The sequence below is a fragment of the Petromyzon marinus genome, chromosome 58, assembly GCF_048934315.1.
Source record: "Petromyzon marinus isolate PM22_M1 ecotype Great Lakes invasive population chromosome 58, UKy_Petmar_22M1.pri1.0, whole genome shotgun sequence".
NCBI lineage: Eukaryota > Metazoa > Chordata > Hyperoartia > Petromyzontiformes > Petromyzontidae > Petromyzon > Petromyzon marinus.
This window is the reverse complement of record NC_133724.1, coordinates 2,270,092-2,297,620: the sequence shown is the minus strand read 5'-3', so window position 1 is coordinate 2,297,620 and position 27,529 is coordinate 2,270,092. Positions and strand designations below refer to the sequence as shown.

The window sequence follows — 27,529 nt, the reverse complement described above, 5'->3', positions numbered from 1 at the left end:
CGCACGGCACGATCACGAGCACAACAAAGACGAACCCCCCCCGCCCCCCCCCCCGCCGCAATGCCGCTGGCCGCCGATTCGCCCGCAACTCCGAACTCGCCCACCCCGTCGCGTCGGCTCTCCTAAGCCAAAGCCCGGTCCCCTTCCCCGAGCCTGCGCGACGCCCCGGAAGGGCGCCCTCGCAGAAGATCCCGTCGTCGTCCGTTGTCGTCGTCCGTTGTCGTCAGTGTACTCAACTTCCACGCTCCCGCGTCTACGCTCCCCCCCTCGCCGCCGGTGGCGGCAGCGCCGCCACCGCCGCCACCTCACCGACGCCACGCGCTGACCCGGCGCCGACTGGCACGCGCGCGACCGGCGCGGAGTGGCGCGGCGAACCGCCCGTCCGGCGGTGGAGTGTCCCAAGGGCTGCACGTGTGCTTGACCTGCACACGGGTGTAAGACGGAAGCCGGAGTGCGCTGAAGTCTCCGAAATGGCTTGTGGGCTGGAGGGGGGGGGGGGGGGGGGGTTGATGTCCAAAAACGAAACGACTCTTTGCGTGTGAACCACGGGGAGAGAGGGGCAGAGAGAGAGATATGCAAACTTCACACGTACAGGCGTCGGGGTCTGGGATCCAACCCACGCCCCCCTCCTGCACGTTGAACTTCTTTCGCGCCGCACGTAGCCAAACCTTGCTAATGGGTGGGTGCGGGATCCTTACGCGCATTCTGCAACAAAAGCTCAAGGGCCCCCATTGTTGCCCACGACACGGACGAAAGGTTTCCCCTGCCGCTGGTGCAGCGGTCGGACCGCTCTCACCCCGTCGATGGGCATCTGTGATAGGTAATAAAAAAAACAAAAAAATTAAGCTTTGTAGCTCATCGGATTCCTCTGGTCTCAACAAAGATTCCAATTCTAGAAACATGCCCGCCTACATCCCCTCCGCTGAACCCGGCTAGACCCATCTTCCACTGACAAACCATCATCACCATCATCATCAATATCATCAGCCATGACCAATCCACTGCTGGACGACGACCGTCCCCACACGGTCCTGCGATGTACCAACTTGCCCATCGCCCTGCGCACGATTGATAGTAGAAGTCTCCGGTGTAGCCTAAATAAAATACATTTAATTTATACCAATAACATAGGGGTGTAGTGATGCTTTGATCCATCGCACTCCTTATACACACACACACAAGGTGCTCGCCACAAATGAACCGCAATACCTTGCCGCTGATCTCGTCAAGAAGCATAAACCATCATCACGCAAACTCCGGTCATCCTCGCAAGCGGCTTTTGGCTAAGCCATCGAGCAAAGGCGGTGGTCAACGCAACGCGCGGCGCTTTCAGATGCGCTTCTGTGGCCGTCTGGAAACGCCCTTCCTTCCGATATTCAGATGCGCTGCTGGAGCTATGAAACTTTAAAATCGTCGAGATTGAAAACTAATTTCTTTCCAAGTGCTTTTTTGTGTTTAGTCTGTTGTCTTTCCATTGCACCTACGGTTAGCACGACTGGCTACGTACGGTGCGAAAGAAGTTCAACGTACATACGCACGTATATGGATGCAATCCAATCGTACGCACCGCACAAACCACGGAGGCCGCTGCCGTTCGCCGCTGCGTCAAAAGCCATTTTTGGAATCGATTTTCTCCCGGCGACGATCACACCGCGGTGTGACTGCCGCCGGGGATGGCCGTGCGGCGCGGCGCGGCCACGCCAAACCGTCGCTCGCGGCCCAACTCGACGAAACGTCTCTCCGGGAAGTCGTCTCCGCCCGGGGAGAACTTTGCGTCTCTCCGAAAATCGCGTTTCCCCGCCGTGGAGTTTGCAGCGTTACACGCCGCTCCCCCACCTCTCGCACCCGCCAGATCTGTGGACGCCGGTGTGACGATCGGGGCGGACGTTCAAATAATAAAAGCTTGGGAACTACAACAACGACGACGACGACGTGCCATCGAATACGGTTACAGACCAGAAAGACTACAATGCTCGTAAAAAATAATAAAAAATCTAAATAGCACCACAACAAATCCAACACGCAAAACACGCGCGCGCACGGACACGCGGACTTACAGATGCGCGGACACACGCGCACGCACGGACTTACGTGCGCGCGTAAACGGACACACACGGACTCACAGACACACACGGACACATACTAGCTACCTAAGACAATAAATAAAAACTAAGGCACTAAGTCGAGGATGGCAGAGGGAGGGTGGGGGGGGGATGCGAAGCTTGGACCATGCTCGCGACAGTAATAACGACGTCAAACGGGGGTTTTGGGCACAACCATTAAAATAAACCCGGAGATTGTGATGGTAGAGTGAGGAGCGCGAGAGACAGAGAGAGAGCGCGCGCGATAGTGTCGAGCTCAAGAGCCCACAGAAGCTCCAGTGATTTTATGGCCTTGCCCTCCAAATTCAAACTCCTCCTGGCTCCAGCAGAACTCGCGGGCGCGGCCTGCCATTTGCAGCCCGAAACGGGGAGCGGTAGCGCAGCCGCACTACGAACTCCCTGCGGCCCAAGTTCGATTACCGCTCACGGCCAACACCGGTGACGATTATCTGAACCGGTCCGGGGTCTCCCTCTAGGTCGACTCGGCCTCGAATGAGTACCTGGTGCGGTCCGTAAACATCGCCACCGGGGAGACAAAAGCGGCCGGGCGTGGCGTTGGCCACCCACCCCCTTCGTGCGCCGTGCCGGCCTTCGTAGGTGCCGCTACTCGCTAACTGCACTTGCTCCAACAGTCTGTTTGCAGGATACACGGGGCGGGGATCTTTGTCTTTGTGCAGCCAAAAAGACTCGCGACCCGGTCTGATGACGCGCGACTCAACCCAACGATTCGCTACCCGGCCCCTTGACGAATCACTTCGCCCAGTTGCATGACACCACGATGCCGTTTACCTAGTCCACCGGACTTTCTAACCAGACACCACGACATCTTTACACCTTTATGTTAATAGCTCAACCTATTGAAGAATATATTGAGTACATTTATTATATTGATGTAGTTTACACGTAGTTCTTTCACATCGGCTTATTGTATGATAGTTGGGTAGTTGCAGTTCTTTAGCGTCAATATACTAAATGCCTCTGTTGATATGTAAACTCTGACTTTAACATAGCTACTTCCGTGACCAGTTACATGCTAATCCCTCACACTAACATCATGCTAATCTCCCAGTTACATGCTAATTTCTGACTTTAACACCCTGCTAATCCAACACATTAACACAGCTACTTCAATGCTAAATTCTTCTGTTGATATGTAAACTCCTTTGTCAAGGCGCTCTGCTCCTCCCACCCAGCTTAAACGACGCTGCCAAGCTTAGCAGTGTTCATTGAAGCGCTGTCGTCCCGACAGTTCTGTTCCTTCACCTGAAGAAGGCTGCTTGTGTTGTGGCCGAAACGTCGTGAGAATTTTATTTTATTATGTTTTATTTTTATTTTTTTATTTCCATTCTACGTGACTTTACCGAAAGAACCAAGAAGATCTTTACCAGGCTCCGTGACTTCTCTACCCAGTGACTCCCTCCACTGAACTTTTCCCCAATCAATTTCTACTTAGCCCAATGACTGCACAGCCAAATGAGTCTCTGCACAGTCCCATGATGTGTTCCTAAAACCAACGACTCTCTTACCCATCCAAACACTCTCCACCCGGTACAATAACTGCCCACCCCAATAACTGTCTCTCCAGTCCAATGACCATCTACCCAGCCCCATCCAGCTATATGGCCCTGCGCAGATAAATGACTCTCTGTCCAGTGCCGTGACGCATCCTTCGCTCGATGTCTCTCTGCACAACCCCAAAAACTTTTCTTTTACAGGCCAATCAATCACTCTGCCCGATCCAATGACTCGCTACACTCGGTCTCGTTATGGACAGCATTGCCCCCCCCCCCCCCGGGAGGGCCTACGCACAACCCTCCATGGATCACCGCTCTCCGTGACAACGCGGGCAACCGGGCAATCGCACCGCGGGCCCTCGCGCCCGCGACGTCCCCCGGCGCGGTGAAACCGGGATGCCGAAGCGGCGGGAATAAAAACGGCTGCAGCGTCGTCGTCGTCGTCGTCGTCCGGTGTCAAGTTCATCCGCCCCCGTGCCTTCCGCCCGTCGTGTGGCTACGGTGGGCACTCCTCCTCAACGACCGTGCCACCGCGCGCTTCCCAAAGTTCCGCCTTTTCCGCCTCGGCAGCGGCGGCAGGGGCTGTCCATCGCACGCGCGGCACAAGTCCCACGCGTCTCCCGGCAAACGCTCGGGCACCATCGCCGGCGAGGAGATGGCAGCTCCCCCCCCCCACCACCACCACCACCCGACCCCCGCCGCCCTTCACCGCCGCCCACCGGAGGACCGGACGTGCTAACCAGGGCGACGCGGCCGGGCACCGTCGGAGTTGCCGGGTTACCGTTGCCCCGGTGGAGGCGAGGGAAGGGGGGGGGGGGGGATGCCGTGGGCGACGAGGCGGTGGGAGGAAGAGGCGATGGCGGCGTCAGTTCTGCACCCGCTGCAGGTACTGAGGTAAGGGGTTGTCCTTGATGAACTTCTGGATGTACCAGCACGTGATGTGCGCCTTCAGGTCCTCCTCCACCACGAAGTCCATGGAGGCCTTGGGTAAGAGGTGAGGCGGTGGGGGTGGCGGCACGGACGGGTGGGAGGGGTGGGGTGACAAGAGGAAAGATCCACACAGATCCCCCGTGTAACCCGGTAACGGGCAAGTGCTCTATACATTAATACATTTCAAGCTTAAAACTAAACTTTTTTTATTTTATTTCACCAGGTGAGGCCCCACGGAGCTGCGTAGCAATTTTGTCAGAAGCGACCTGGCCAACCAAGTGGATTATCATCATCGCTTGCAAATTTAGAGCATGTCAATTCTAAATGTGGAGGGAAAAAATTACGGAGGCACCAGGATAAAAATACATCCGACCAGGTGGAGTGAGAGCATGCAAATTCCAAATATACAGCAGGCGTCAGGGTTGGGATCGAACCCACGACCTCCTGTATACCAGGCGAGGTAGTTAACATCTCACCACGGAGAGAAACGCAAACTCCAAATAAACATGGATCGAACCCACGCACTCCTACATACCAGGCGATGTAGTTAACATCTCACCACCACGGCGGACGGCTTTCATAGTCGATACCATGATCCACGCATGGTTCACCATTGAGTTTTGGGTCAGCTTGCTGGGTGAGTAAAATGTGAGAGACGTGTCGGTTTCACCGTGACAGCCGTGTGGGTTCACCGGGACAGCCGTGTAAAAGTTCACCGGGAGATGGAGACAGAGAGAGAGAGGGTTAAGCGCCGTTGTGCCGGGGCACCTTGGCGAGCAGGCGTGCGATGCCGCGCCCTCGGTAGCCGTCCGGCACCTCGGTGTGCTGCAGGTCCACCGTCTTCTTGCCGATGTACTCGTAGAGCAGCACGGCCCGGTCACTGTAACCTGTGCGGCACAAAGGTGAAGATCCTCCCCACGCCCCCCCTTCCCCCCGTGGAGCCTACACAGGCTGTTGGGGCGAGTGCTGATAGCGAGCAACTCCGAACGCGATGTGGATGGGACGGAACAGGACCATTATTTTATTTTACCAGGCAAGGCCACAAGTGACAGCTCAACGAAGTGGTTTAGCATCGCGTGGAAATGCATAGCAGGCAAATACTCTCAAAGCACGTCGATTCTTAATGCGGACGGAAAAACCGGAGGACCCGGAGAAAAATCCACGCAACCACGGGGGGAGAGAGAGAGAGAGGCACGAAAACTCCAAATATATACGGCGTCAGGGTCGCGCAATTCCAATAAGCACAGTTGGTTATGTAAAAAGTTCAACATGCATACACACAAAAAGTCGGGATCGAACCCGCGACCTCCTCCACACACCAGGCCAGGAAGTCAACATCTCGCCACCGTGGCACCCCTGGGTAGACGGTCAGTCTGGCAGACCGAGTCCTCAACGGGCGTGGCGCAATCGAGGGAGTGGAGGAATCAAGGGGTGAATGTCAGAGCAAGCGACCACGGCAGTAGCGGCAGAAGAGTGCAGAACCCAGGCCGCCTTTCCCCGCCAGCTGGAGGGTACAGCAGAGGCACCAGGCACGGTCTTTAGCCTTTGCAACCCATGCTGTGCTTCGCCACCTTCACAGCGAGGAGGGATCCAAGCCACGGCGGCCACCGAACGACCTGACGATGGGGGCGGTGGGGGGGGGGAACCTACGTTTCGCTCCGCGAGCCTTTGCCTTTGCGGGCGGAAGCCCAAGGATTCGGGCAAAGACGCAGTTTGGCTCCACGAACCTTAGGGCCAACCACAGCGGCGACATGTTAACTACCTCGCCTGGTATACAGGAGGTCGTGGGTTCGATCCCAAGCCCGACGCCTGCTGCTGTAGATTTGGAGTTTGCGTGTCTCTCCTCGTGTTCGCGTGTGTTTCTGTCCGGGTCCTCAGGTTTTTCCCCCGGCTAGAATAAAATGTCCACATGATGAGCCACTTCGTTGAGTCGTCAATTGCCGCCGGGTCGCTTCTGAAAAAGGAACTAGCTCAGCGGGGCCTTACCTGGTAAAATAAAATAAAAAAAATAGTTTCAAGAGCCTTCTCCAAACGGTGCGCCCCCCTGTGGTGGAGATGACTGGGCAGTGTCGGAGGTGCAACTGAGAGCCCAACCACTCTGCCCCTCCTCCCCCCACTCGCCGCGCTTGAGAACGCAGCTTCGTTACGACGTAGGGCGGTAGAGGCGCAAGCCCCCCCCCCCCCGCCTCAGCCGGCGCCAGCTCCCTCCCGCCTTCCCTGCCCCTTCCGAGCCACCGACCGGCCGCCCGCCCGCCCGCCTCGACCAAATCCCCCTTTGCGATGGATGTGTTGTGTGTTTGTTTCCGCGTGGAAAACGCTGAGAACCCGGCTCCCACCACCATCCAACCGAGAAATCCCCACGTATCGATTGGCCCCTTGGCCACAGGGCCCAACGCACCGGCGAGGATGGAGGTCTCGCTGTGATCCACTAACCCCCTTGCCTCCGCAGGGTTGCATCAGAGGTGCGCACAAGGCGCCACGCCCCCGCGACACGAGCGGCAGTTTCACGATGAATATATGGTGGAGTGTATAGTAGTGTAGTGTATAGTAGTGTATAGTGTAGTGTATAGTAATGTAGTGTATAGTCATGTATAGTCGTGTGTAGTGTATAGTAGTGCATTGTGTATAGTAGTGTATAATAGTGTAATGTGTTTCGTGTAGTGTATAGTGTAGTGTATAGTAGTGTAGTGTATAGTCATGTATAGTCGTGTGTAGTGTATAGTAGTGCATTGTGTATAGTAGTGTATAATAGTGTAATGTGTTTCGTGTAGTGTATAGTAGTGTAGAGTAGTATAGTCGTGCAGCGTATAGTGGTGTGTACGTATGTTGAACTTCTTCACATCGTACGTAGCCAACCGTGCTAATCGGAGTGTATAGTAGTGTAGTGTGTAGTGTATCATAGTACGGATTTATGTCTAACTTCTTTCGCACCGTACATAGCCAACCGTTCTAATCAGCATATAGTGCTGTAGTGTATAGTAGTGTAGTGTGATAGTGCATAGTAGTGCACTGTATAGTGGTGTGTATGTATGTTGAACTTCTTTCGCATCGCATGTAGCTAAGCGTGCTAATCAAAGTGTACAGTAGTATAGTGCATAGTAGTGTTTAGTGTAGTGTAGTATATAGTAGCGTGTACGTGTGTTGAACTTCTTTCGCATCGTACGTAGGCAATCGCGCTAATCGGAGGTACGGAAATCAGACTAAGTGACCGAGTGACTGAATCAATGAATAGGCTCAATGAGACAAATTACTTAATTAACTACCGAAAGAACGGAGTGAATAAATGCGCGAAAGTGCGGGTGAGCGAAAATGCCGAGCGACTTCACGAACGAGTGCGACGAGTGAGAAAAGGCACGAGTGAACGCCGTGCGAACGGGTGACCCGTTGACCGAGTTTGACAAGCGACGGAATAAGCGACCGAATGACCGGCATGAGTGAAAGTCAATGAATGACTGAATGACAGGGAATGAGTGCGCAGGCCTCACCATTGAGGCGAATGAAGAACTGCCTCTTCTTGCGGTTGTGCTCCACCCTGACGAGGCTCCCGTTCTCGGCCTGCATCAGCACGTACGAAGCCGCGTCCGCCATCTCCTCGTCACCCTCCTCCTCCTCCTCGTCGTCCCTGCAGCACAACCGCCACAACCGCAAACGTCAACCACCGAACGACGACTAACCATCACCAAGCACGTACGACGCCGCATCGGCAATGACCTCCACCGCCACGCAGCACAACCGCAACACAACATAACCGCCGTTCACCACGAAGTGCCGGTGCCAGGCCAGGTGCACTTTGAGGCCGCGTGAAGTGTCGAAGGCCCGCTGGCAGGAGGTCACGGAACAGACCCAGCAGGTGCCATGAATTGACCGACTGAGATGGCTGGCCAACTGTGCCAACTCCCCGCGCTTGAGCCACCCGGCACTCCGCTCGTTGTCACGAGCGTCACTCCTCTGCCCTCCATTGTTGCTGGGAGGGGGGCGACTGCCTCCCAACTCCCCCGCAGAGTCATTCACGAACCTCCTCCAACAACCATCATCAGCTGATACAACTCCACACTCCTCCTCCAGATCCACACTCCTCCCTGCAGCACAACCACGACAACCATCAACAACCACCACTAACCGCCAGCACGCACGATCCAGTCCCTGCAGCACAACCACGACAACCATCAACAACCACCACTAACCGCCAGCACGCACGATCCAGTCTCCACCATTCCCCCCTCCTCCTCCTCTATCCTAGTGGTTGTTGAGCGCAAACACAACAACCACTATTGCTCGCCATGGCCTCCAAAACCATCACAACCACACAGCACAACAACCACAACCAACCAGTAACCAGAATTACCATCGACCACTCACCATCAACACCTCCATTAACTATCACCACCTCCAACAACTACCACAACCAACACCATCAACCGCTAACCACAACCAACTAAACACCACAAACCGCCACACGCCAATAATCACCACCGCTATCAACCACTAAAAACCACAACCATTAACCATCGCTAACCACCACCTCCAACAATTCCCAAACACCACCATTCACTAACCGCTACCATTATCAACAACCACCACCAGCAATCACTAATTATCAGTAACCACCACCTACAACAAATCGCTAACCACAACAACCTCCAACAACTTACAATTAGCACCCACTAAGCACTACCACCACCAACTCCAATAACGTGGGTTCGATCCCGACCCTGATGCCTGCTGCTGTATATTTGGAGTTTGCGTGTCTCTCTCTCATCATCATCATCACGGTGGCTAGGAGATGTTAACTACCTCGCCTGGTATACAGGAGGTGGCGGGTTCGATCCCAACCCTGACGCCTGCTGCTGTATATTTGGAGTCTGCGCGTCTCTCCCCGTGGTCGTGAGGATTTTTCTCCGGGACCCTCCAGTGTTTTCCCTCCGCATTTAGAATCAACGTCACCACGCGTCTTAGAGAATTCGCCTGCTGCAGCTATCAATGTCCACGCGATGATGATGATAATGATGAGACCACTTCGTTGAGCTATCATTTGTGATCGCCAGGGTCGCTTCTGGAAAGAAGAGCGCTACACAGCTCAGTGGGGCCTGAACCTGGTGACGTAAAAATAGTGGTAGTTAGTTTAACACGTAGGCTTTCGCGACCAATATTATTCATAATAAACGTTTTTGGGTGAGATCACGTTATTCAAACCATTCACCATCACCTCCTTCCACGTTACGGCCTCATTGACCTTACACTGTCCTCCATGGAAATAAGAGCCACAATCCCTGCAACCACCTTCACAACTACCACCGCATTAGACAACCGTCATCACACCACCACAATCATCTTTAACCTCAACCACACAACCACCTTCACCCTCAACCACATCTACCACACAACCATCTTCATCCTCAACGACATCTACCACACAACCATCTTCACCCTCAACCACATCTACCACACAACCATCTTCACCCTCAACTACATCTACCACACAACCACATCTACCACACAACCACCTTCACCCTCAACCACATCTACCACACAACCACTTTCACCCTCAACCACATCTACCACATAACCATCTTCATCCTCAACCACATCTACCACAAAACCATCTTCACCCTCAACCACATCTACCACACAACCATCTTCATCCTCAACCACATCTACCACACAACCATCTTCACCCTCAACCACATCTACCACACAACCACCTTCACCCTCAGCTACATCTACCACACAACCATCTTCACCCTCAACCACATCTACCACACAACCATCTTCACCCTCAACCACATTTACCACACAACCACCTTCACCCCCAACCACATTTACCACACAACCATCTTCACCCTCAACCACATCTACCACACAACCATCTTCACCCTCAACCACATCTACCACACAACCATCTTCACCCTCAACCACTTCTACCACACAACCATCTTCACCCTCAACCACATTTACCACATAACCACCTTCACCTTCAACCACATCTACCACACAACCACCTTCACCCTCAACCACATTTACCACATAACCACCTTCACCTTCAACCACATCTACCACACAACCACCTTCACCCTCAACCACATCTACCACACAACCACTTTCACCCTCAACCACATCTACCACACAACCATCTTCACCCTCAACCACATTTACCACACAACCATCTTCATCCTCAACCACATCTACCACACAACCACCTTCACCCTCAACCACATTTACCACACACCCACATCTACCACACAACCATCTTCACCCTCAACCACATCTACCACACAACCATCTTCACCCTCAACCACATCTACCACACAACCATCTTCACCCTCAACCACATCTACCACACAACCACCTTCACCCTCAACCACATCTACCACACAACCACATTTACCACACAACCATCTTCACCCTCAACCACATCTACCACACAACCATCTTCACCCTCAACCACACAACCATCTTCACCCTCAACCACATCTACCACACAACCATCTTCTTACCACACAACCATCTTCACTCTCAACCACATTTACCACACAACCATCTTCACTCTCAACCACATCTACCACACAACCATCTTCACTCTCAACCACATCTACCACACAACCACCTTCACCCTCAACCACATCTACCACACAACCACCTTCACCCTCAACCACATCTACCACACACCACCTTCACCCTCAACCACATTTACCACACAACCACCTTCACCCTCAACCACATTTACCACACAACCACCTTCACCCTCAACCACATTTACCACACAACCACATTCACCCTCAACCACATCTACCACACAACCACCTTCACCCTCAACCACATTTACCACACAACCATCTTCACCCTCAACCACATCTACCACACAACCATCTTCACCCTCAACCACATTTACCACACGACAGTTTTCACGATCACCACATCTACCACAACAAAGACAAATATCCCCCCCACAGTGTAGCCTGTAACAGACTGTTGGGGCAAGTGCTGTGAACGAGTGGCACCTACGAAAGCCGGCACTGTGGCACACGAGGGGTGGGTGGTGAGCACCACGACCACCGTCACAACCACTTAGTGCTCAGCCTGCAAACACACACACAGCACATATCAGCAGTCACCACCAACATCAACAACAACCACTAGGCCAACCCCCTCCACCACCACCACCAAAGACAACCTTAACAGACTGTTGGGGGGGCAAGTGCTGTTAGCGAGCGGCACCGATGAAGGCCGGGAGGACGAACTCTGTCTAATCCAACAACACCATCACCACACCACTGCCACCATGACCACTACCTTCAACCTCCACCCTAACCCAGGCCACTCCGTCCGCACCGCACGATGCCGAGTAGGTGAGGTCACCCGATCCGTTTGGTCCACACGGAGAGCCCACCTGACCCGTGTCGAGCCCACCAGACCCGTGCCGAGCTCACCAGACCCGAGCCCACCAGACCCGAGCCCACCAGACCCGTGCCCACCTGACCCGTGCCGAGCTCACCAGACCCGTGCCGAGCTCACCAGACCCGAGCCCACCAGACCCGAGCCCACCAGACCCGAGCCGAGCCCATCAGACCCGAGTCGAGCACACCAGACCCGAGCCGAGCACACCTGACCCGTGGCGAGCCCACCAGACCCGAGCCGAGCCCACCTGACCCGTGCCGAGCCCACCAGACCCGAGCGGAGCCCACCAGACCCGAGCGGAGCCCACCAGACCCGAGCCCACCAGACCCGTGCCCACCAGACCCGTGCCGAGCCCACCAGACCCGTGCCGAGCTCACCAGACCCGAGCCCACCAGACCCGAGCCCACCAGACCCGAGCCGAGCCCACCCGACCCGACCCGAGCCCACCAGACCCGAGTCGAGCACACCTGACCCGTGGCGAGCCCACCAGACCCGAGCCGAGCCCACCAGACCCGACCCGAGCTCAACAGACCCGAGCTCACCAGACCCGAGCCGAGCCCACCCGACCCGACCCGAGCCCACCCGACCCGACCCGAGCTCACCAGACCCGAGCAGAGCACCCACCAGATCCAATCCGACGAGCCGAACAAACGTGACTCGGCCCAGCTCGTTCCGTTCCGCGCAGCCGAGATCCCCGGGCCGACTCAGCCCCGACCTCGGCTCACCCAAACCCTCCCCCGGGGGATCCCGCCCAACCGGATCCGATTCGACCCGGCCCGGCCCGCTCCGTGCAGTCCGACCCAACAGCACGGGGCGGTGTTTGTTGTTTGGTGGTGGTGGTGGTGGCGACGGTGATGGTGATGAAGACGCAGGGCGGCAGGGCCGGTGTGTGTTGTGTGCGTCGCGTTTCTGTCTCTTGGTTCGCGGCTGGGACGAACAAAGCCGTGATGATGATGATCCTCCTCCTCTCTCCTTCTCTCTCCTCCTCCTCCTCTCCTCCTCGTCCTTTCTCCTCCTCCTCCTCCTCTCTCCTCCTCCTTTCTCCTCCTCCTCTCTCCTCCTCCCGTCCCGCGTATATCGTCCTCTCCGCCTCCTCCTCTCTCCTCTTCCTCCCGTCTCGCGCAGTTGTCCTCCTCTCACCACCTCCTCTCTCTCCTTCTCTCTCCTCCTTCTCTCTCCTCCTCCTCTCTCCTCGTCTCTCTCCTCCTCCTCCTCTCTCTCCTCGTCCTCCTCTTCGTCCCGGGCTGGGCGACTCAGCGGGGACAGCGGCGGTGATCAGCTGGCGGACCACGTGACCGGGCCTGGGCGAAACCATTACGGAACGAATAATATATATAGGGGGGGGGGGCTGGTGATTGAGTTTAAAAGCCCTTAATTAAGCTACTTAATATAAATGTTACATATTTGCATATTAAATACAAGCAAGTACATATATACACCATATATGTTCCTTAACGTAAAAAACAAACATGTAGTGTTTTTTTTCACGCATCCCATCAGCCAAACGGGCTCCCTCGTTGCAGGTGCTGAAGTTTTCCAGCGCCGATTGGTTCAACACGAGCACAAATCCCCGCATTGTCTCAGCACAATCAATCAAGCGAAACTCCGAGCCGGCTTTGACATTCAGTGTTTCATCGGCAGCCTTGAACCAAAGCAGACGACGTTTTGAAAAAAAAAACAAATATTGTGTTTCCTCCCTTATCGGAAATATTCATTTTTTTAAATTTTAAAACAAAATATCCCGTAGCGCCAAGATTGGCGTGCAATTGTATCAAGGGACTATTTTGTTGTTGTCTTAGGTGTGGTCTGGGACTATTTTGTTGTTGTTGTTTTTCCGCCTTGCCCAAGCTTGCATTTAGTGTTGAAACATATTCTTTGATTCTTTTGGTAAAGTCACGTAGAATGAGAATAAAATAATAAATTGATAAAATAAAATAACACAATAAAATTCTCACGACGTTTCGGCCACAACACAAGCGGCCTTCATCAGGTGAAGAGACGAGACTGTCTGGAGGACAGCGCTGGAGCGAACAAAGCCACGCTCAGATCGCTCAGATGGCGACCTTTGTTCGCTCCAGCGCTGTCCTCCAGACAGTCTCGTCCCTTCACCTGATGAAGGCCGCTTGTGTTGTGGCCGAAACGTCGTGAGAATTTTATTGTGTTATTTTATTTGATCAATTTATTATTTTATTCTCAATTCTACGTGACTTTACCGAAAGAACCAAAGAAGATGAATCCTTGCAGTCACGAAAGCTTTAAATCGTAATGTTGAAACATCGGCAGGGATTTATTGACTTCTGAAGTTCGGCATTTTATACATTAGTTGTTTTTATGTATTTTTCGTCATTGGATTGCCTCTTTCTCTATTGTGCACTACTATCGGGGGGGGGGGGGGGGTTGTATTGTGCTTGTTGTTGTAACTTGCTGATCCCGTGCCCCTGCTGGACATGGGTCAAAGTTCGACACAAAACGATATAATACATGACACAAAAATAATAATTACTGTAAGGGGTAATGTGGCTTGGGGGGTTGGGGGGGGGGGTCATCCTGCAGTCATGGACGATGTAATGTATTGCTTATTCTGAACGTCCGCATTGCCTACGGTGGCTAGGAGATGTTAACTACCTCGCCTGGTATACAGGAGGTCGTGGGTTCGATCCCGACCCTGACACCAGCTGTGTATTTGGAGTTTGCGTGTCTCTCTCTCATCATCATCACGGTGGCTAGGAGATGTTAACTACCTCGCCTGGTATACAGGAGGTCGTGGGTTCCATCCCGACCCTGACACCAGCTGTGTATTTGGAGTTTGCGGTGTCTCTCTCTCTTCCCGTGGTCGCGTGGATTTTTCTCGGGCTCCTCCGGGTTTTCCCTCCACATTTAGAATCAACGTACAATTTTTGTTGTATTTGATTGCTATACATTTACACGTGATGATGATGAACCACTCCGTTCTGTTAGCATTTCTGATAGCCAGACCGCTTCTGAAAAAAGAGCTATATAGCTCAGTGGGGCCTTAACTCGTAAATTAAAAAGTTTAGTCGAGTCGAAGGCAACGTTAACTAAGAATCTTAAGAGGTTTTTTTTTATATAAAGAATGCACATTACGGTCAGTTACACAACATTATTATTGATTGATTTAACTTATGATTGACTGTAAACACGATGACGTCACGTAACATATCTGTTTTAACTGGTAACAGCTATTCCATTCTTTAGAACTTTAATTCCAATAGTGTGCATTTGTTTCATTGTACTTTTCCTCAGGAAATGAATAACAGGGGTAGAACAAAACATCGATATGAGCCAATTGTAATCACGATATTATCGTGGGTCTAATATCGTACGATATATTGCAGGGGTAGGTCGGGCCGAAGAGGGGGGGGGGGGGGGTAGCCCAAGTGAGTTAGCCACAGCGAGTGAGGGCGCTTGACGTTGTGTGCCGGGTTAAATTCCAGGTCGCCAAGCCGGACCAGACCCAGCTGGAATTGAACCCTGGGCGAGACCATTGTGGCAGTAGCGACGGGGGGGGAGGGATTGTGTTTGTGTTTACATTTTAGTTTTGGGACGAGACCATTTGTGCAGGCGTGTGGGGGCCAAGTGACAGCCACAGCGAGTGAGAGCGCTTGACGTTGTGTGCCGGGTTTACTTCCAGCTCGCCTAGCCGGACCAGACCCAGCTCGAATTGAATCCTGGGCGAGACCATTGTGGCAGGAGGGAATGGGGGGCAGGTGGCGGATTAAGTGTGTGTTTACATTTTCGTCTTGAGACGAGATCAATTGTGCAGGCGGGGGGCAAGTGAGTTAGCATCAGCAAGTGAGGGCGCTTGACGTTGTGTGCCGGGTTCACTTCCAGCTCGCCTAGCCGGACCAGACTCTGCTGGAATTGAACCCTGGGCGAGACCATTGTGGCAGTAGCGACGGGGGGGGGGGGGGATTGTGTTTGTTTACATTATAGTTTTGGGACGAGACCATTTGTGCAGGCGTGGGGGGGGGCCCAAGTGACATAGCCAAAGTGAGGGCGCTTGACGTTGTGTGCCGGGTTTACTTCCAGCTCGCCTAGCCCGACCAGACCCAGCTAGAATTTAATCCTGGGCGAGACCATTACGGCAGGAGCGAATGGAGGGCAGGGGGGGAATTGTGTTTGTGTTTACATTTTCGTCTTGGGACGAGACCATTGTGCAGGCAGGGCGGGGGGGGGGGGCAAGTGAGTTAGCATCAGCGAGTGAGGGCGCTTGACGTTGTGTGCCGAGTTCACTTCCAGCTCGCCTAGCCGGACCAGACCCTGCTGGAATTGAACCCTGGGCGAGACCATTGTGGCTGTAGCGAAAGGGGGTTTGATTAAGTTTGTTTACATTTTAGTTTCGGGACGAGACCATTTGTGCGGGCGGGGGGAGGAGCCCAAGTGAGTTAGCCACAGCGAGTGAGGGTGCTTGACGTTGTGTGCCGGGTTCACTTCCAGCTCGCCTAGCCGGACCAGACCCTGCTGGAATTGAACCCTGGGCGAGACCATTGTGGCTGTAGCGAAAGGGGGGGGGGATTGCGTTTGTTTACATTTTAGTTTTGGGACGAGACCATTTGTGCAGGCCTGGTTTAGGGGGTTGAAGCTTAAATGTTAAGATTGATTGTTCCCGGGACGGAGATCATTGATGCAGATACAGATCAGAATCAGAATGTTTATTTTTATTGAAGCAATACGATTAGCTATAAAGCTCTTTTTAAAAAAATGTCCAGTAAGTGCGTATCAGAACGTTCCATCAAAAAATATAATCACACGATCGGAGTACAAAGTTTAGGAAAAGTTAACAAATCACTTAAAAATATATGCAAGTAAAATTAAACTAATTTTTGTTTATCTTACTGAGCTATTAACTTTTTTTTCATAATCGACCTGACCACAAATGCTAGCTCAACAAAGTGGCTCATCACGTGGAAATTTCCAGAAGCAAATTAATGTAATCTAAATGCACATTTCTACGATACGATAAGGGGGAGTTGAGTTTAAATATTAAGATCTGTGGTTGGGGCTGTACTGTTTTGGACGATACCATTATAAAAGCAAAGTGAATGAGGGGGGGTGGCAATGGTTTAAAGAATTTTGGTTGAATTGGATAAATTATTCATGAGCTAAATCAGGGGAATCGACGGGGTTCTTTGAATGGTTGAGGGTAGATGTTGAAGTAATGTTATGTTTAAAAATAAGTACTGTGTGGACCTCATCCAAATGGTGGGGTGGGTGTGGGTGTTAATGGGACGCGACCAATTGCGTCAGTGAATGAGGGGTGTTTCGCTCGCAGTGGTCATGCCAAGGCTGGCAGAGAACGACAATGGAGCTCATTCATTCACTCCTGCGTTCTATTAATAGTTTTATTTCGCGGCACGGTGCGATGACTCTGCAGCAGATGGGGCTGCGTGGTATTGCTGGCGCGCAACGCGTGACTACAATGGTATATTTATAGCGTTATAATACGGTCGACGGAGATTCACATTGTGATTTCATATCAAATTAACTATTTTTATTTTTTACCAGGTAAGGCCTACTGAGCTGTATATGCTATTGTTTCAGAAGCGACATGGCCACATCTTCTTTGGTTCTTTCGGTAAAGTCACGTAGAATGAGAATAAAATAATAAATTGATAAAATAAAATAACGCTATAAAATTCTTATTTATTATTTTATTCTCATTCTATGTGACTTTACCGAAAGAACCAAAGAAGATGAATCCTTGCAGTCACGAAAGCTTTGAATCGAGACATGGCCACAATTGATCCGCTCATCGAAGTGGCTCATCATTGTCGTGTGGACATTTAGAACGGCCAAATACTATTTTTCATTTAATTTATTTTGGTATAGCCCTGTGAAGCATTCGGCTCTTGAATCGGGTGCAACCGCAACAAAGCAAAAACACGAACAAGACAAACATCTTAAAGTGACTATGTGACTGTGTGCAAAAAAAATCCCAGTGAGATGCAAGTCAAACAACAACCACAAGACAACTTAGATTAAGGCCATCAGTCTAACTCCGTAATACAACAAACGCACGTTGATTATAAATGTGGAGGGGAAAACCCGGAGAACACGCAAGCTCTAAATATGCAGCAGCAGCAGGCATCGTCAGGGTCGGGATGGAACCCACGACCTCCTGTATACCAGGCGAGGTAGTTAACATCATCTCCTAGCCACCGTGGCGTAATCAACATGTAACGGGGTGCGCGTATGTGTGTTTTTGACCATCGAAATTGCCGCGTATTCGCTCACTTGCTCGTACCACGAACAATAAACGCATCGAGCACCGCGACGGGACAGACAAACGCACGCACGGCTCCTCGTCAAACGTCTCGCAGCCTTTGACGCAGCCGCGTATTTTGTAAACGCACAAGAATGTCCGTGTGCGGATGACGGTTTTACAAACGCGTCACGCGCGAACGCGTGCTTGGTTGACCTCGCGGCGTCCCGTAATAGGGGTGGGGGGTGGGGCGGGGGGTGGAGGGTGGGGGGGAGCGGGGTGGATGGTGCGGGCGGGGTCGGCGACCACTCGCCCGTGCCCTTGCACCAAGGTAAACACGCGGCGGCCATGTTGCTAAGGGCTGTGAGGGGGTGGGGGGGGAGAGTGTGTGTGACGTCACACGAGCACTCCACACGGGGGGGGGGGGCGGCCGTCCCTTACAAAGATGGGCCCGCCCCACCTCCGCGCGTGACGTCACAACCGAAGCACCGCCCCGCACGCCCCAGGCGCTCCCGCCCGTGTGAGTCCGCGCCGACGAGATGGCGGCCCTGGAGGCAGCGAGGTGAGTTGCCAGGCGCTACCCCCAACTCCTCATCCTCCTCCCCTCACCACCACCACCTCCTCCTCCTCCTCGCTCACACAGCCGACCGCGTGGCCTCGCTCGACGGCGCGCGGGTTCAGTGCCACTGCCGCCCGCTCCGCCATTCGGGGGTGGTGGTGCTACGGGGAGACGCGCGCGCGGGTCAGACGCGCGGAGTGTCCCTTGCGGAGAACGCCATTACAAGGGGGGGGGGGGTGGTGGTAGTGGTGGTGATGGAGTTGTTGACGCTGCTACCGTGGAGGAGAGAGAGAGGGTGGATAGCACGGAGCCGCTTGGTTTCCCCGCTCTAAACGCGTTCCCCGGGCGGCGATAAGTCGCTTGAGTTTGCGGGGCGGGCAAAGACCTCCCTTCCCGACGGGAGTTCGGCCTCACCGCCTTGCCGAATTCCCTACAGCGCACAGGCAGCGGCCGCCTCGTCCTCGCCTCCCGTTGGTCGCTGCGGAGCGCCTCGACCAATCGGGAGGCGAGAGCCGGGCGCGCGTTGCTTATCCGCGCTGCGGATTTCGAAGCGGCCTTCGCCAACGCCGTTCTCGCCTTTAAGGCCCGTCGTGAACTTTGCGGGTTCCCTTCGTCAAGCCGTGGGCCTATCCAGGGTTTAATTCCCTGAGCGCGACGGCCCTCGCGAACGCTGAGGCGCTCGCTCCACCACCACCACGTTCAACTCGGCGGGCGCGTCCACCACCATCACCACCACCCGACATGGCTCCATGACCACGCCGCTACACGCGCGCGCCCTGCACGAAGTCACCCCCCATCACCACCACCCCCCACACTTACCTCCTTCGTCTGCTTAACAGTCGTAGCGATTGTAAACAAGTGGTTGCGCAACTTTGTAAATCGCTCCCGTCCATCGGGTCGCGCTCAATCGATCCACCGCTGGATGAGACCTCCCTCCTGCCACCACCACCACCCCGGACTTCACGAGACGTCGTCTGCTCCCCCATCCTCCCACGGTCCTGCGAGTGGTCATGCACTGAATCCGACACTCCCGCTGAACGCGTTCTGTCCTTCGAGGGCTGTTGTACCGTGCCCCATAATCATCATCATCATCCTTTCTAAGCCCATTGCGTGCTCCACCACCCCCATTGCGCCAAGCCCCCCGTTAACTTGAATTCACTGTTGCGAACGGTGATTATAGAACGTGTTTAAATGTCAACCGCGATTACACAATGCGTCAACTATCTGCGGCTGGTTCCCTACAGCCGGCACACGCTGATTCGCGACCGCCTTTCGCATGCGGGAGACTTGACTCTCTCACTCTCGCTGTCTCTCTTACTTTCTCTCTCTCACCCTCTCACTCACCCTCACTTTCTTTCTTACTCTCACTCACTCACCCTCTCACTCACTCACTCTCTCACTCACTCTCTCTTACTCTCTCTTACTCACTCTCTCACTCTCTTACTCACCCTCTCACTCACTCTCTCACTCTCTTACTCACCCTCTCACTCACTCTTTCTCTCACTCTCTCTCACGCTCTTACTTTCTCTCACTCTCTCGCGCGCTCTAAGTTTTAAAAGGCGCACCGCTGCCAAATTAATGCGATTTTCTCGGGAGATTTTATTCGTCCACCCTCCTCCTTCCACCGCCACCCGCGTCGCTCGTTCGTGCCCGTGGGGTTTTGGTGGAAGTGCAGTGCCGGATGAAGCTGGTGCAGGGCCGGTAGCTTGTGTTATAAAGGGGCCCTAAATAAAAGACATGAATATAAAACGGCAATTTTTTGTTTACTTGCATAGTAAAGTAATTGAATTTTTTAATTTTGCTATAGAGCCAGAAAATACGACAAATCGCTAACCTTAAACACCCAGTCGTTCATTAAAGTTGAAGGCGGTATAGTACTATAGTAATAGAGGAAGTGCAGAATCACTGAACCGGAATTGATAGCTTTAAAGCGTTTAGCGTGGGGCACTTGAAAGTGCCGTGGCCCATAGCTGCATTTGCTACTACGATAATTTGGCATTGGCCCAGTGCTTTGCGATACGTGGATTTCACCTCCTGCTGCCACTGGCCGTCGGGGGCTGCATTCGCACGCACGGGCTCGCAAGCCAGTCCACACAGGAACACAACTATCCCCCACCCCAGGGGCTCGGCTCTGCTCAGCTTTTGAGATCTGGCGAGGTCTGGGACACCCCCCCCCCCCCCCCCCCCCGAGTGAGTTGGTCTCGTAGTCCACGTAAGCTGTTTTGTTGTATAATGTAATTGCAAGGAACGGCGTCTATGCACAACGTTGCGAAGGTCAAAGGGTCGTCATTGTCAAGTCCAGTGGTCCGATCACAGCTGTTGCTCCCCCCCCCCCAGCCATCCACTCCTCATCTCTGTCGTCTGCTACATATCACCCAACTGTTGCACGGTCAACGCGTATCCACGCCCCATGGTCCACTTGGTCTCGTCACCACTGCCGTCTGACACATTTCGGCTTTGCCTCGGTTGCCAAACTCTGGGTGACACTCCAATGCCTGGCCGCCGCCGTGGCGTGGAGATGTTAACTACCTCGCCTGGTATACAGGAGGTCGTGGGTTCTTTCCCGACCCTGACGCCTGGTGTGTATTTGGAGCTTGCGTGTCTCTCTCTCTGTGGTGAGATGTTAACTACCTCGCCTGGTATACAGGTCGTGGGTTCGTTCCCGACCCTGACGCCTGCTGTATATTTGGAGTTTGCGTGTCTCTCTCTCTCCGTGGTCGTGTGGATTTTTCTCCGGGTTCTCCGGCTATTCCCTCCACATTTAGAATCAAGGTAACGTGTTCAAAGCGTGTTTGGCTGTTATCAATTTCCACGTGATAAGCCACTTCGTTGAGTTATCATTCGTGGCCAGGTCGCTGCTGAAAAATTAGGCTAATAGCTCAGTGGGGGCTTACCTGGTAAAATAAAAAAAATACTTTAGCTGAACCCGCCCTCCCCCATCCTGCACACTTGTCCCATCCACCGCAGCCTCCCCTTCCCGATTACACTCACCTAGACACTCCTGCTAATGAGGTTATCCTGGTCCCATTGGGATTCTCACCTGGTTAAAAACACATTTTTTTTACTTGACGTAACACTTTCATACCAACCTCCCAAGTTGCCAACTCTTGTCATCCACCTGACCTGCCCACGTGTCCCACTCCTCAAGGCAAGGGCACACTCATGTCATTATACGACACTTAAAGGTTAACCAAAGCGCGCACGGCGTACTAACTGTCCGATTAATACTCGTAAACCACCGGTGGGCTTTGCCCCGCCGTTCGATGGCTTTTACATCGCACTGCACGCGGAGGTTAAGTACTCGGATCACCGATGATGAGTGTCACGTGTTTAGGACGAGACTTTAAAGCCGTCCGTAACTTAAGGCTGTGACCCTGCCCTGTGAGTAATATTGTCTCAATTTCAAGTTCGACGGAGCTCAGGCAATAACTACATTTGTAACCTACATCGGCTCTTTCAACCTTCCAGCACATCATTAGAATTTACGTTCGTCTCTTCTATGCTGGACGGACTGTACTGTATAGGCTTAGACATTTCCCAATACTGTACTTTGCAGTAACCTACTAACAAGTCAGCAAGCATGTTGCACAAGTGCACATGACACGTGCACGTGGCTTCACTAGATCAAGTCTGAGCATTATCTTTTCCATGCTTTTGTGCCCCAATTTACATGCCCCTGTCATTTATATACACAGCGTATACAAAGATAAAGAACCCCATCCCCCCGTTTAGCCATGCAGAATGTTGGGGCATGTGCTGTTAGCGAGCAACGCATTAAAGCCCGGTACTGGGCACGAAGGGTGGTGTGTTGTGACCAGAACCACACCCAGGCACCCCAAGTGATTGATTTCTCTCTCTCAGGCTATAATGCCACCGTGCTGTCAGCGAAATGAAGGGAAGTTAACCACCAGTGTTGGTAGAATTGACTCCTTTAAAGTATCGGTTGGCTCTCGCCATGGCAGTTGTGGAATTTCCACCGCGGGGTCTGGCTCACCGTGCTCACTTAAGTGTATTTAGCCGCCGCCGCGTATTTCCACGCGGTGATTAGCCCGCTTCGTTGAGCTGTCATTTGCGACAGCCATGCGGCTTCTGAAAAATAAGATGGGGCCTTATCCGGTCAAATAAAAAAATAATCGATAGTTTAGTTTCACTGAGCAGGGAGAGTGAATTTGAGCGTTTAAACCTCCGCAGCCAAGTTGGGGGTTTCGTGAAGTGGCCGTGGCTGCCCTCGCCGTTTGTCCTCTCGCGCCTTCATTTCGCAGAGAAGGCCACGCGGCGTCGCTCGCAGAGAGAAGGGGGGGGGGGCTTGTGGGTGCCGAGCGACCCGTGAGCGGCACTCGGCCGGTGCCATCGTCGTCACTGCGCACGTACAAACGACGCGTCGATTAATGCGTTCACGTTGAATCCCACACTGGCTCGTCACGCGTGTCGAGTCTGGGTGTTATCCGCAATTTGTGCAAATTCATACTTGGAGGATATGCCGCCCCTGTTTACGTTTATAACTATGGAAGATTGTCTTCGGAGGGTATCATCATCGCCGAGTCTCCAGACACTCTTGTTTAGGAGGGTCCTGCATGTGCACGTTGGGCCCGATGTCGTTCTGGTATTCGCATCAAGACCCCCCCCCAGTCGCGATGGTTCTTGTGATCACTGCTGGTTGGCGGTGGTTAGTGCGCCACGGTGGCTATGAGATGTTAACTACCTCGCCTGGTGTACAGGAGGTCGTGGTTTCGATCCCGACCCTGACGCCTGCTGCTGCTGTATATTTGTAGTTTGCGGCGTCTTCCTCCCCATGGTCGCGTGAATTTTTCTCTGGGTCCTCCATTTTTTTTTCCGCTCCACATTTAGAATCAACATCATGCTATAAATGTCCACGTGATTATAAGCCACTTCTTTGAGCTATCGTTTGTGACCGCCAGGTCGTCACTGAAAAAAAGAGCTCGATAGCTCAGCGCCGGGGCCTTACCTGGTAAAGTAAAAAAAAAATCGTTTAGTTTTAGCGCAAGGTGGCATTCATTGTAACTTGCCCAAGCGCCGCGCTTCCAGCCCTGTCACCGGAGCGGCGGAGAGTTACGGCACCACGGGCGTCCACCAAGGTCGCCGAAAGCCAATGCTCTCGTTGCTGCACCTCCTCCCGGCACGTCCCCTGTCCACCCCCCCCCCCCTCGCCCCGACCCCGCCGCCCCCGCCCGCCCATCCCCGGCAGCGCGCCTCTGTCGCCGCTGGAGTGCCACATCATCCACGAGGTGTACGACAGCGAGTACGCGCAGGAGCAGTTCGAGCTCGAGCTGGAGCGCGCGCTCGAGTCGCAGTACAAGTACATCGTGGTGGAGCCGGCGCGGCTCGGCGACGAGACGGCCCGCTGGATCGCCGTCGGCAACTGCCTGCACAAGACGGCCGTGCTGGCGGGCGCCGGCTGCCTGCTCAGCCCCTTCCTGCTGCCGGCGCCGCACGCCCACCTGCTGAGCCTGCCGGCGGGGCTGCTGTCGGCGAGCTGCGCGGCGCTGTACGGCGTCTCGTGGCAGTTCGACCCGTGCTGCAAGTACCAGGTGCAGTACGAGACGCGCGAGCTGGCGCGCCTGCCGCTGCACACGCTGCGCTCCGCCTCGCCCGTCGTGCTCGTGCGCAAGGACGACACGTACCGCAAGCGGCTGCACAACACGCTGGCGCTCGCCTCCCTCCTCTACTGCGTGCACAAGGTGTGGGAGCTCTACCTGCAGTGAGGGGCGGGGGGGGGGGCCCCCCGGGTTTGGGTGGGGTCGAGGTGGGGCGGTGGTGCCACCTGGCTGGGGGTGGGAAGGAGGGGGGGAAAGGGGGCGGAGGGGGTGGGCAAGGGAAGATCCTCGCCAATTGCCCGCCCGCTCGCTCGCCACCTGCCCGCCCACCTGGTCGCCCGTCCACCTGGTCGCCCGCTCGCCCGCCCGCTCGCCCTCCCGCTCGCCCGGCGCAGCACAGACTTGTTAAGACCGTGGCCACCGGCCTCAGGGTGCAGGAAGGGCAGACGTGTGAGTGCGTGCGTGTATGTATGTATGTATGTGTGCGCGCGTATGTATGTGTGTGTGTGCGCGCGTGTGTGTGTGTGTACGTTCGCCGGGTCACAAGCGGCGCGTGGGTCGCGACCCCCCCCCCCCAACGCAACTGGGAACAGTCAGACAAGGTCCTGATGTTGTGCGCGTCGGTTGAGCCGCAGAGCCCAGGATTTGCGTCGTCGTCGCCGCTACGAGAGTGGAGTCCGCCTCCTCCTCCTCGGCTGCAGCAGCCTTGGCCCCGGCGGGCAGGGGTGAGTGTGAAGGGAGCCCTGGTGATTATAAGAGTGTATTATAATAACCGCAAGCAAAGCCGCACCCTGAATGTGTAGGAGGGAAACAAAACAATAAATTGCAGTAACCATGCGAGATGTTATTTATTTGTTTGCTCTGGATGATGATGATGACGACGATGACTATGTAGATCGGCAGTCGGTCGTGGTCCCGTGTAGCTGCTTCGTGGTCACCTCCGCCCCGGGGGCGGGGGGCAAGCGCTCGTGAGCGTCGCGCGAACAACGCTGACGGTGGCGCCCGCCCGCCTGCCCGCCTCTCTCGTGGCCTGCCTGGGGGCCAGCCGGATCCCCGCATCCGTTGCGGCTGCGCGCCATCGGATCATGCACGTGGTCCTGCCGCCCCCCCCCCCGCCCGGTTACGTGCTCGCGAGGTGACACTCAAAGGGGGGGTGGGGCATGGATGAGGGCCCCCCCTCCCCCACACCTGTGTGGTTTGGGCAGCCCTCCCCTGGGGGCGACGTCTCGTCTGCGGCGCTTGTGATACGCGCGTCCCTTGGCTCGGGAAGGAGAGGGCGTTCGTCTCGTTGCTACCGTTGGAGGATTCTGCCGCGTAGGTTTTTTCGCGGTTGTGCCGTGCAGCTCTCCGCAGCGTTCCCGTGGAGTTGCCGGTGCGCGGGGGGGGGGGTGGCGGCGAAACGTCGGACAGTGTCGTGGCACAGCCTCGCAGTGCACAAGATGACGTTCAACCTGTCCAACCCCCTAGGGTAGCGATTTGCCGAATAGCCACGATTCAGGGTTGTGATCTGATTATTATTTTCTGAAGCTTCGACGTCGGTGTTGGCATCCCTTGAAGCGGCGGAGCGATTTCCCCCGCTTCGGCACGCGGCTACTCGTGTTCGATGCGGGTAGCCGATTAGCACGGTCGGCTACGTACGGTGCGAAAGAGGTTCAACGTACATACTTGACCGACGACGTTCGGCTTAGGAGACGCTCAAAGTGTCGTAAAAGTAGCGAGAGACTCCCCCGCCCCCCCACCCCCCCCCCACCCCTTCTCAATCACCTGCGGTGGATGGTTTAGCGGCTCATCCCACCCATCGTTCGGGTGTCCCACCAAATAATTTTGGCCTCGCCCACCCCCCACGTCTTGACGGCCACGCAGAGGGGGGGGGGGGGCGGGGGATGTACACACGTTGAAAACGCGACGCGTGTTCTGATCGCCCGTTTTCTTTTTTTCGAGGGCATCCCGTCGCGCCCGTCTGATCGTGCGTTGTGGTGTCCAGCCGAATTTCACTTGAGGCCCCGTGGGCCGGGCTGGGGGCGGCGTGGCGGGGGGGGGGGGCCCCGTGTGGTTAGAGTTCCTCTCCGCGATGCGCGAGACGAAGCTGCCGCCCCCGCCCAGCCACCTGGACTGGAGCCCGACGCCGTGCGTTCGGCGACAGCGCTAGCCGCTGGCGCAGTCCACGGCGTGGCGGTCGACGCCGCGCGCGAATTAACCGCCGAGAATACCGCGCCACCACCGCCTGCTCTGCACAGTGAATGTTAAAGATCCCGCCGTGACGTCGTTGGGAAGAGAGCAAGCCCGCTCGCGAGGCGGTGTCGCGGTTCAAATATTTTGCCAAAACGTGAAAAAAAAATCCGCAAGGCCGAATTGCTTCGGATGGATATGCAGACGGCGAACAACACCGTCCCTCCGACAGGACGCGCCCCTTCGAGACCCAGCGAGGCTCTTCCCGGGAGGACCGCGTGCGCCCCCGATCGTAATGAACCTCGAGCCGCGGGGGAAGTCTTCGTCGGGGCCTACGGGGGAGCAACGTTGAGCGTCCCCCGCTCCCACGGGCGCGGCGGTTTCACCATCGCCCAGGTATCGTCAGCTCGACAGCAGTAGCAACTGCCACCAACCACCAGCACCAGCACCACCAGGCTCCTGCCCGTAAAATGTGTTACTTGTTGATTTTTTTTTGTTTCTGGAAAAAAATCGTTTTATTTTTAACTTGCAAAAAAAAGTTGCTAAAAAAAATTAAACACTTTTTTTTTTAAAAGCGTCACGCTGTGCGCCGTCTCGTGTCCGCCGTTGCCTCGACGTCGCTACGGTTGCTGCTAACGTCGCTGCGACAGGTTTGCTCTTTCCGCTGTTGTCCGCTGATGCTGCTGCTTCTCCAGCGCTGGGTCACAGGCGTACTCCACCGCGCTGATTATAGTAGTATATCGAGGTCACGGTGGCTATGAGATGTTAACTACCTCACCCGGTATGCAGGAGGTCGTGGGTTCAATCCCAACCTTGACGCCTGCTGCTGCTGCTGTATATTTGGAGTTTGCGTTTGTCTCTCCCCGTGGTCTCGTGTATTTTTCACCGGGTTCCTCCGGTATTTTCCCCTCCACATTTTAGAATCGACATCCATGTAGAGCTATTTGGATGCTATACAGTTCCACGTGATAAGCCTGGACACAAATAATAGCTCGCTTGTGGCCAGGCTTATCATTTGTGGCAGGTCGCTTCTGAAAAAAAGAGCTATATAGCTCAGTGGGCCTTGCATGGTAAAATAAATT

General features: G+C 54.4%; 2 protein-coding genes across 5 annotated transcripts; one reads left to right on the top strand and one right to left on the bottom strand.

Moving 5' to 3' along the window:
• Nucleotides 1-798: 798 nt before the first annotated feature.
• NATD1 (N-acetyltransferase domain containing 1) lies at nucleotides 799-13,259 on the bottom strand. 4 transcript variants are annotated; one of them, XM_076052854.1, is made up of 5 exons: nucleotides 12,566-13,259; nucleotides 11,549-11,623; nucleotides 8,032-8,168; nucleotides 5,315-5,433; nucleotides 799-4,598 (listed from the first exon to the last, which is right to left on the bottom strand). In XM_076052854.1, exons 3-5 carry the CDS (start codon nucleotides 8,132-8,134, stop codon nucleotides 4,482-4,484), a joined length of 339 nt encoding a protein of 112 aa, XP_075908969.1. In that variant the 5' UTR covers nucleotides 8,135-8,168; nucleotides 11,549-11,623; nucleotides 12,566-13,259; the 3' UTR covers nucleotides 799-4,481. The 4 variants fall into 4 exon arrangements, with proteins under 4 accessions (XP_075908969.1, XP_032832046.1, XP_032832044.1 ...); XM_032976155.2 differs by lacking the exon at nucleotides 11,549-11,623 and having other exon boundaries at nucleotides 12,544-13,259; XM_032976153.2 differs by lacking the exon at nucleotides 11,549-11,623 and having other exon boundaries at nucleotides 12,566-13,258.
• A 5,350-nt stretch (nucleotides 13,260-18,609) lies between these two features.
• TMEM11 (transmembrane protein 11) lies at nucleotides 18,610-27,024 on the top strand. The gene is made up of 2 exons (XM_032976142.2): nucleotides 18,610-18,726; nucleotides 23,930-27,024. The coding sequence occupies exons 1-2, from the start codon at nucleotides 18,704-18,706 to the stop codon at nucleotides 24,444-24,446; spliced, it is 540 nt and encodes a 179-aa protein (XP_032832033.1). The 5' UTR covers nucleotides 18,610-18,703; the 3' UTR covers nucleotides 24,447-27,024.
• Nucleotides 27,025-27,529: the final 505 nt, after the last annotated feature.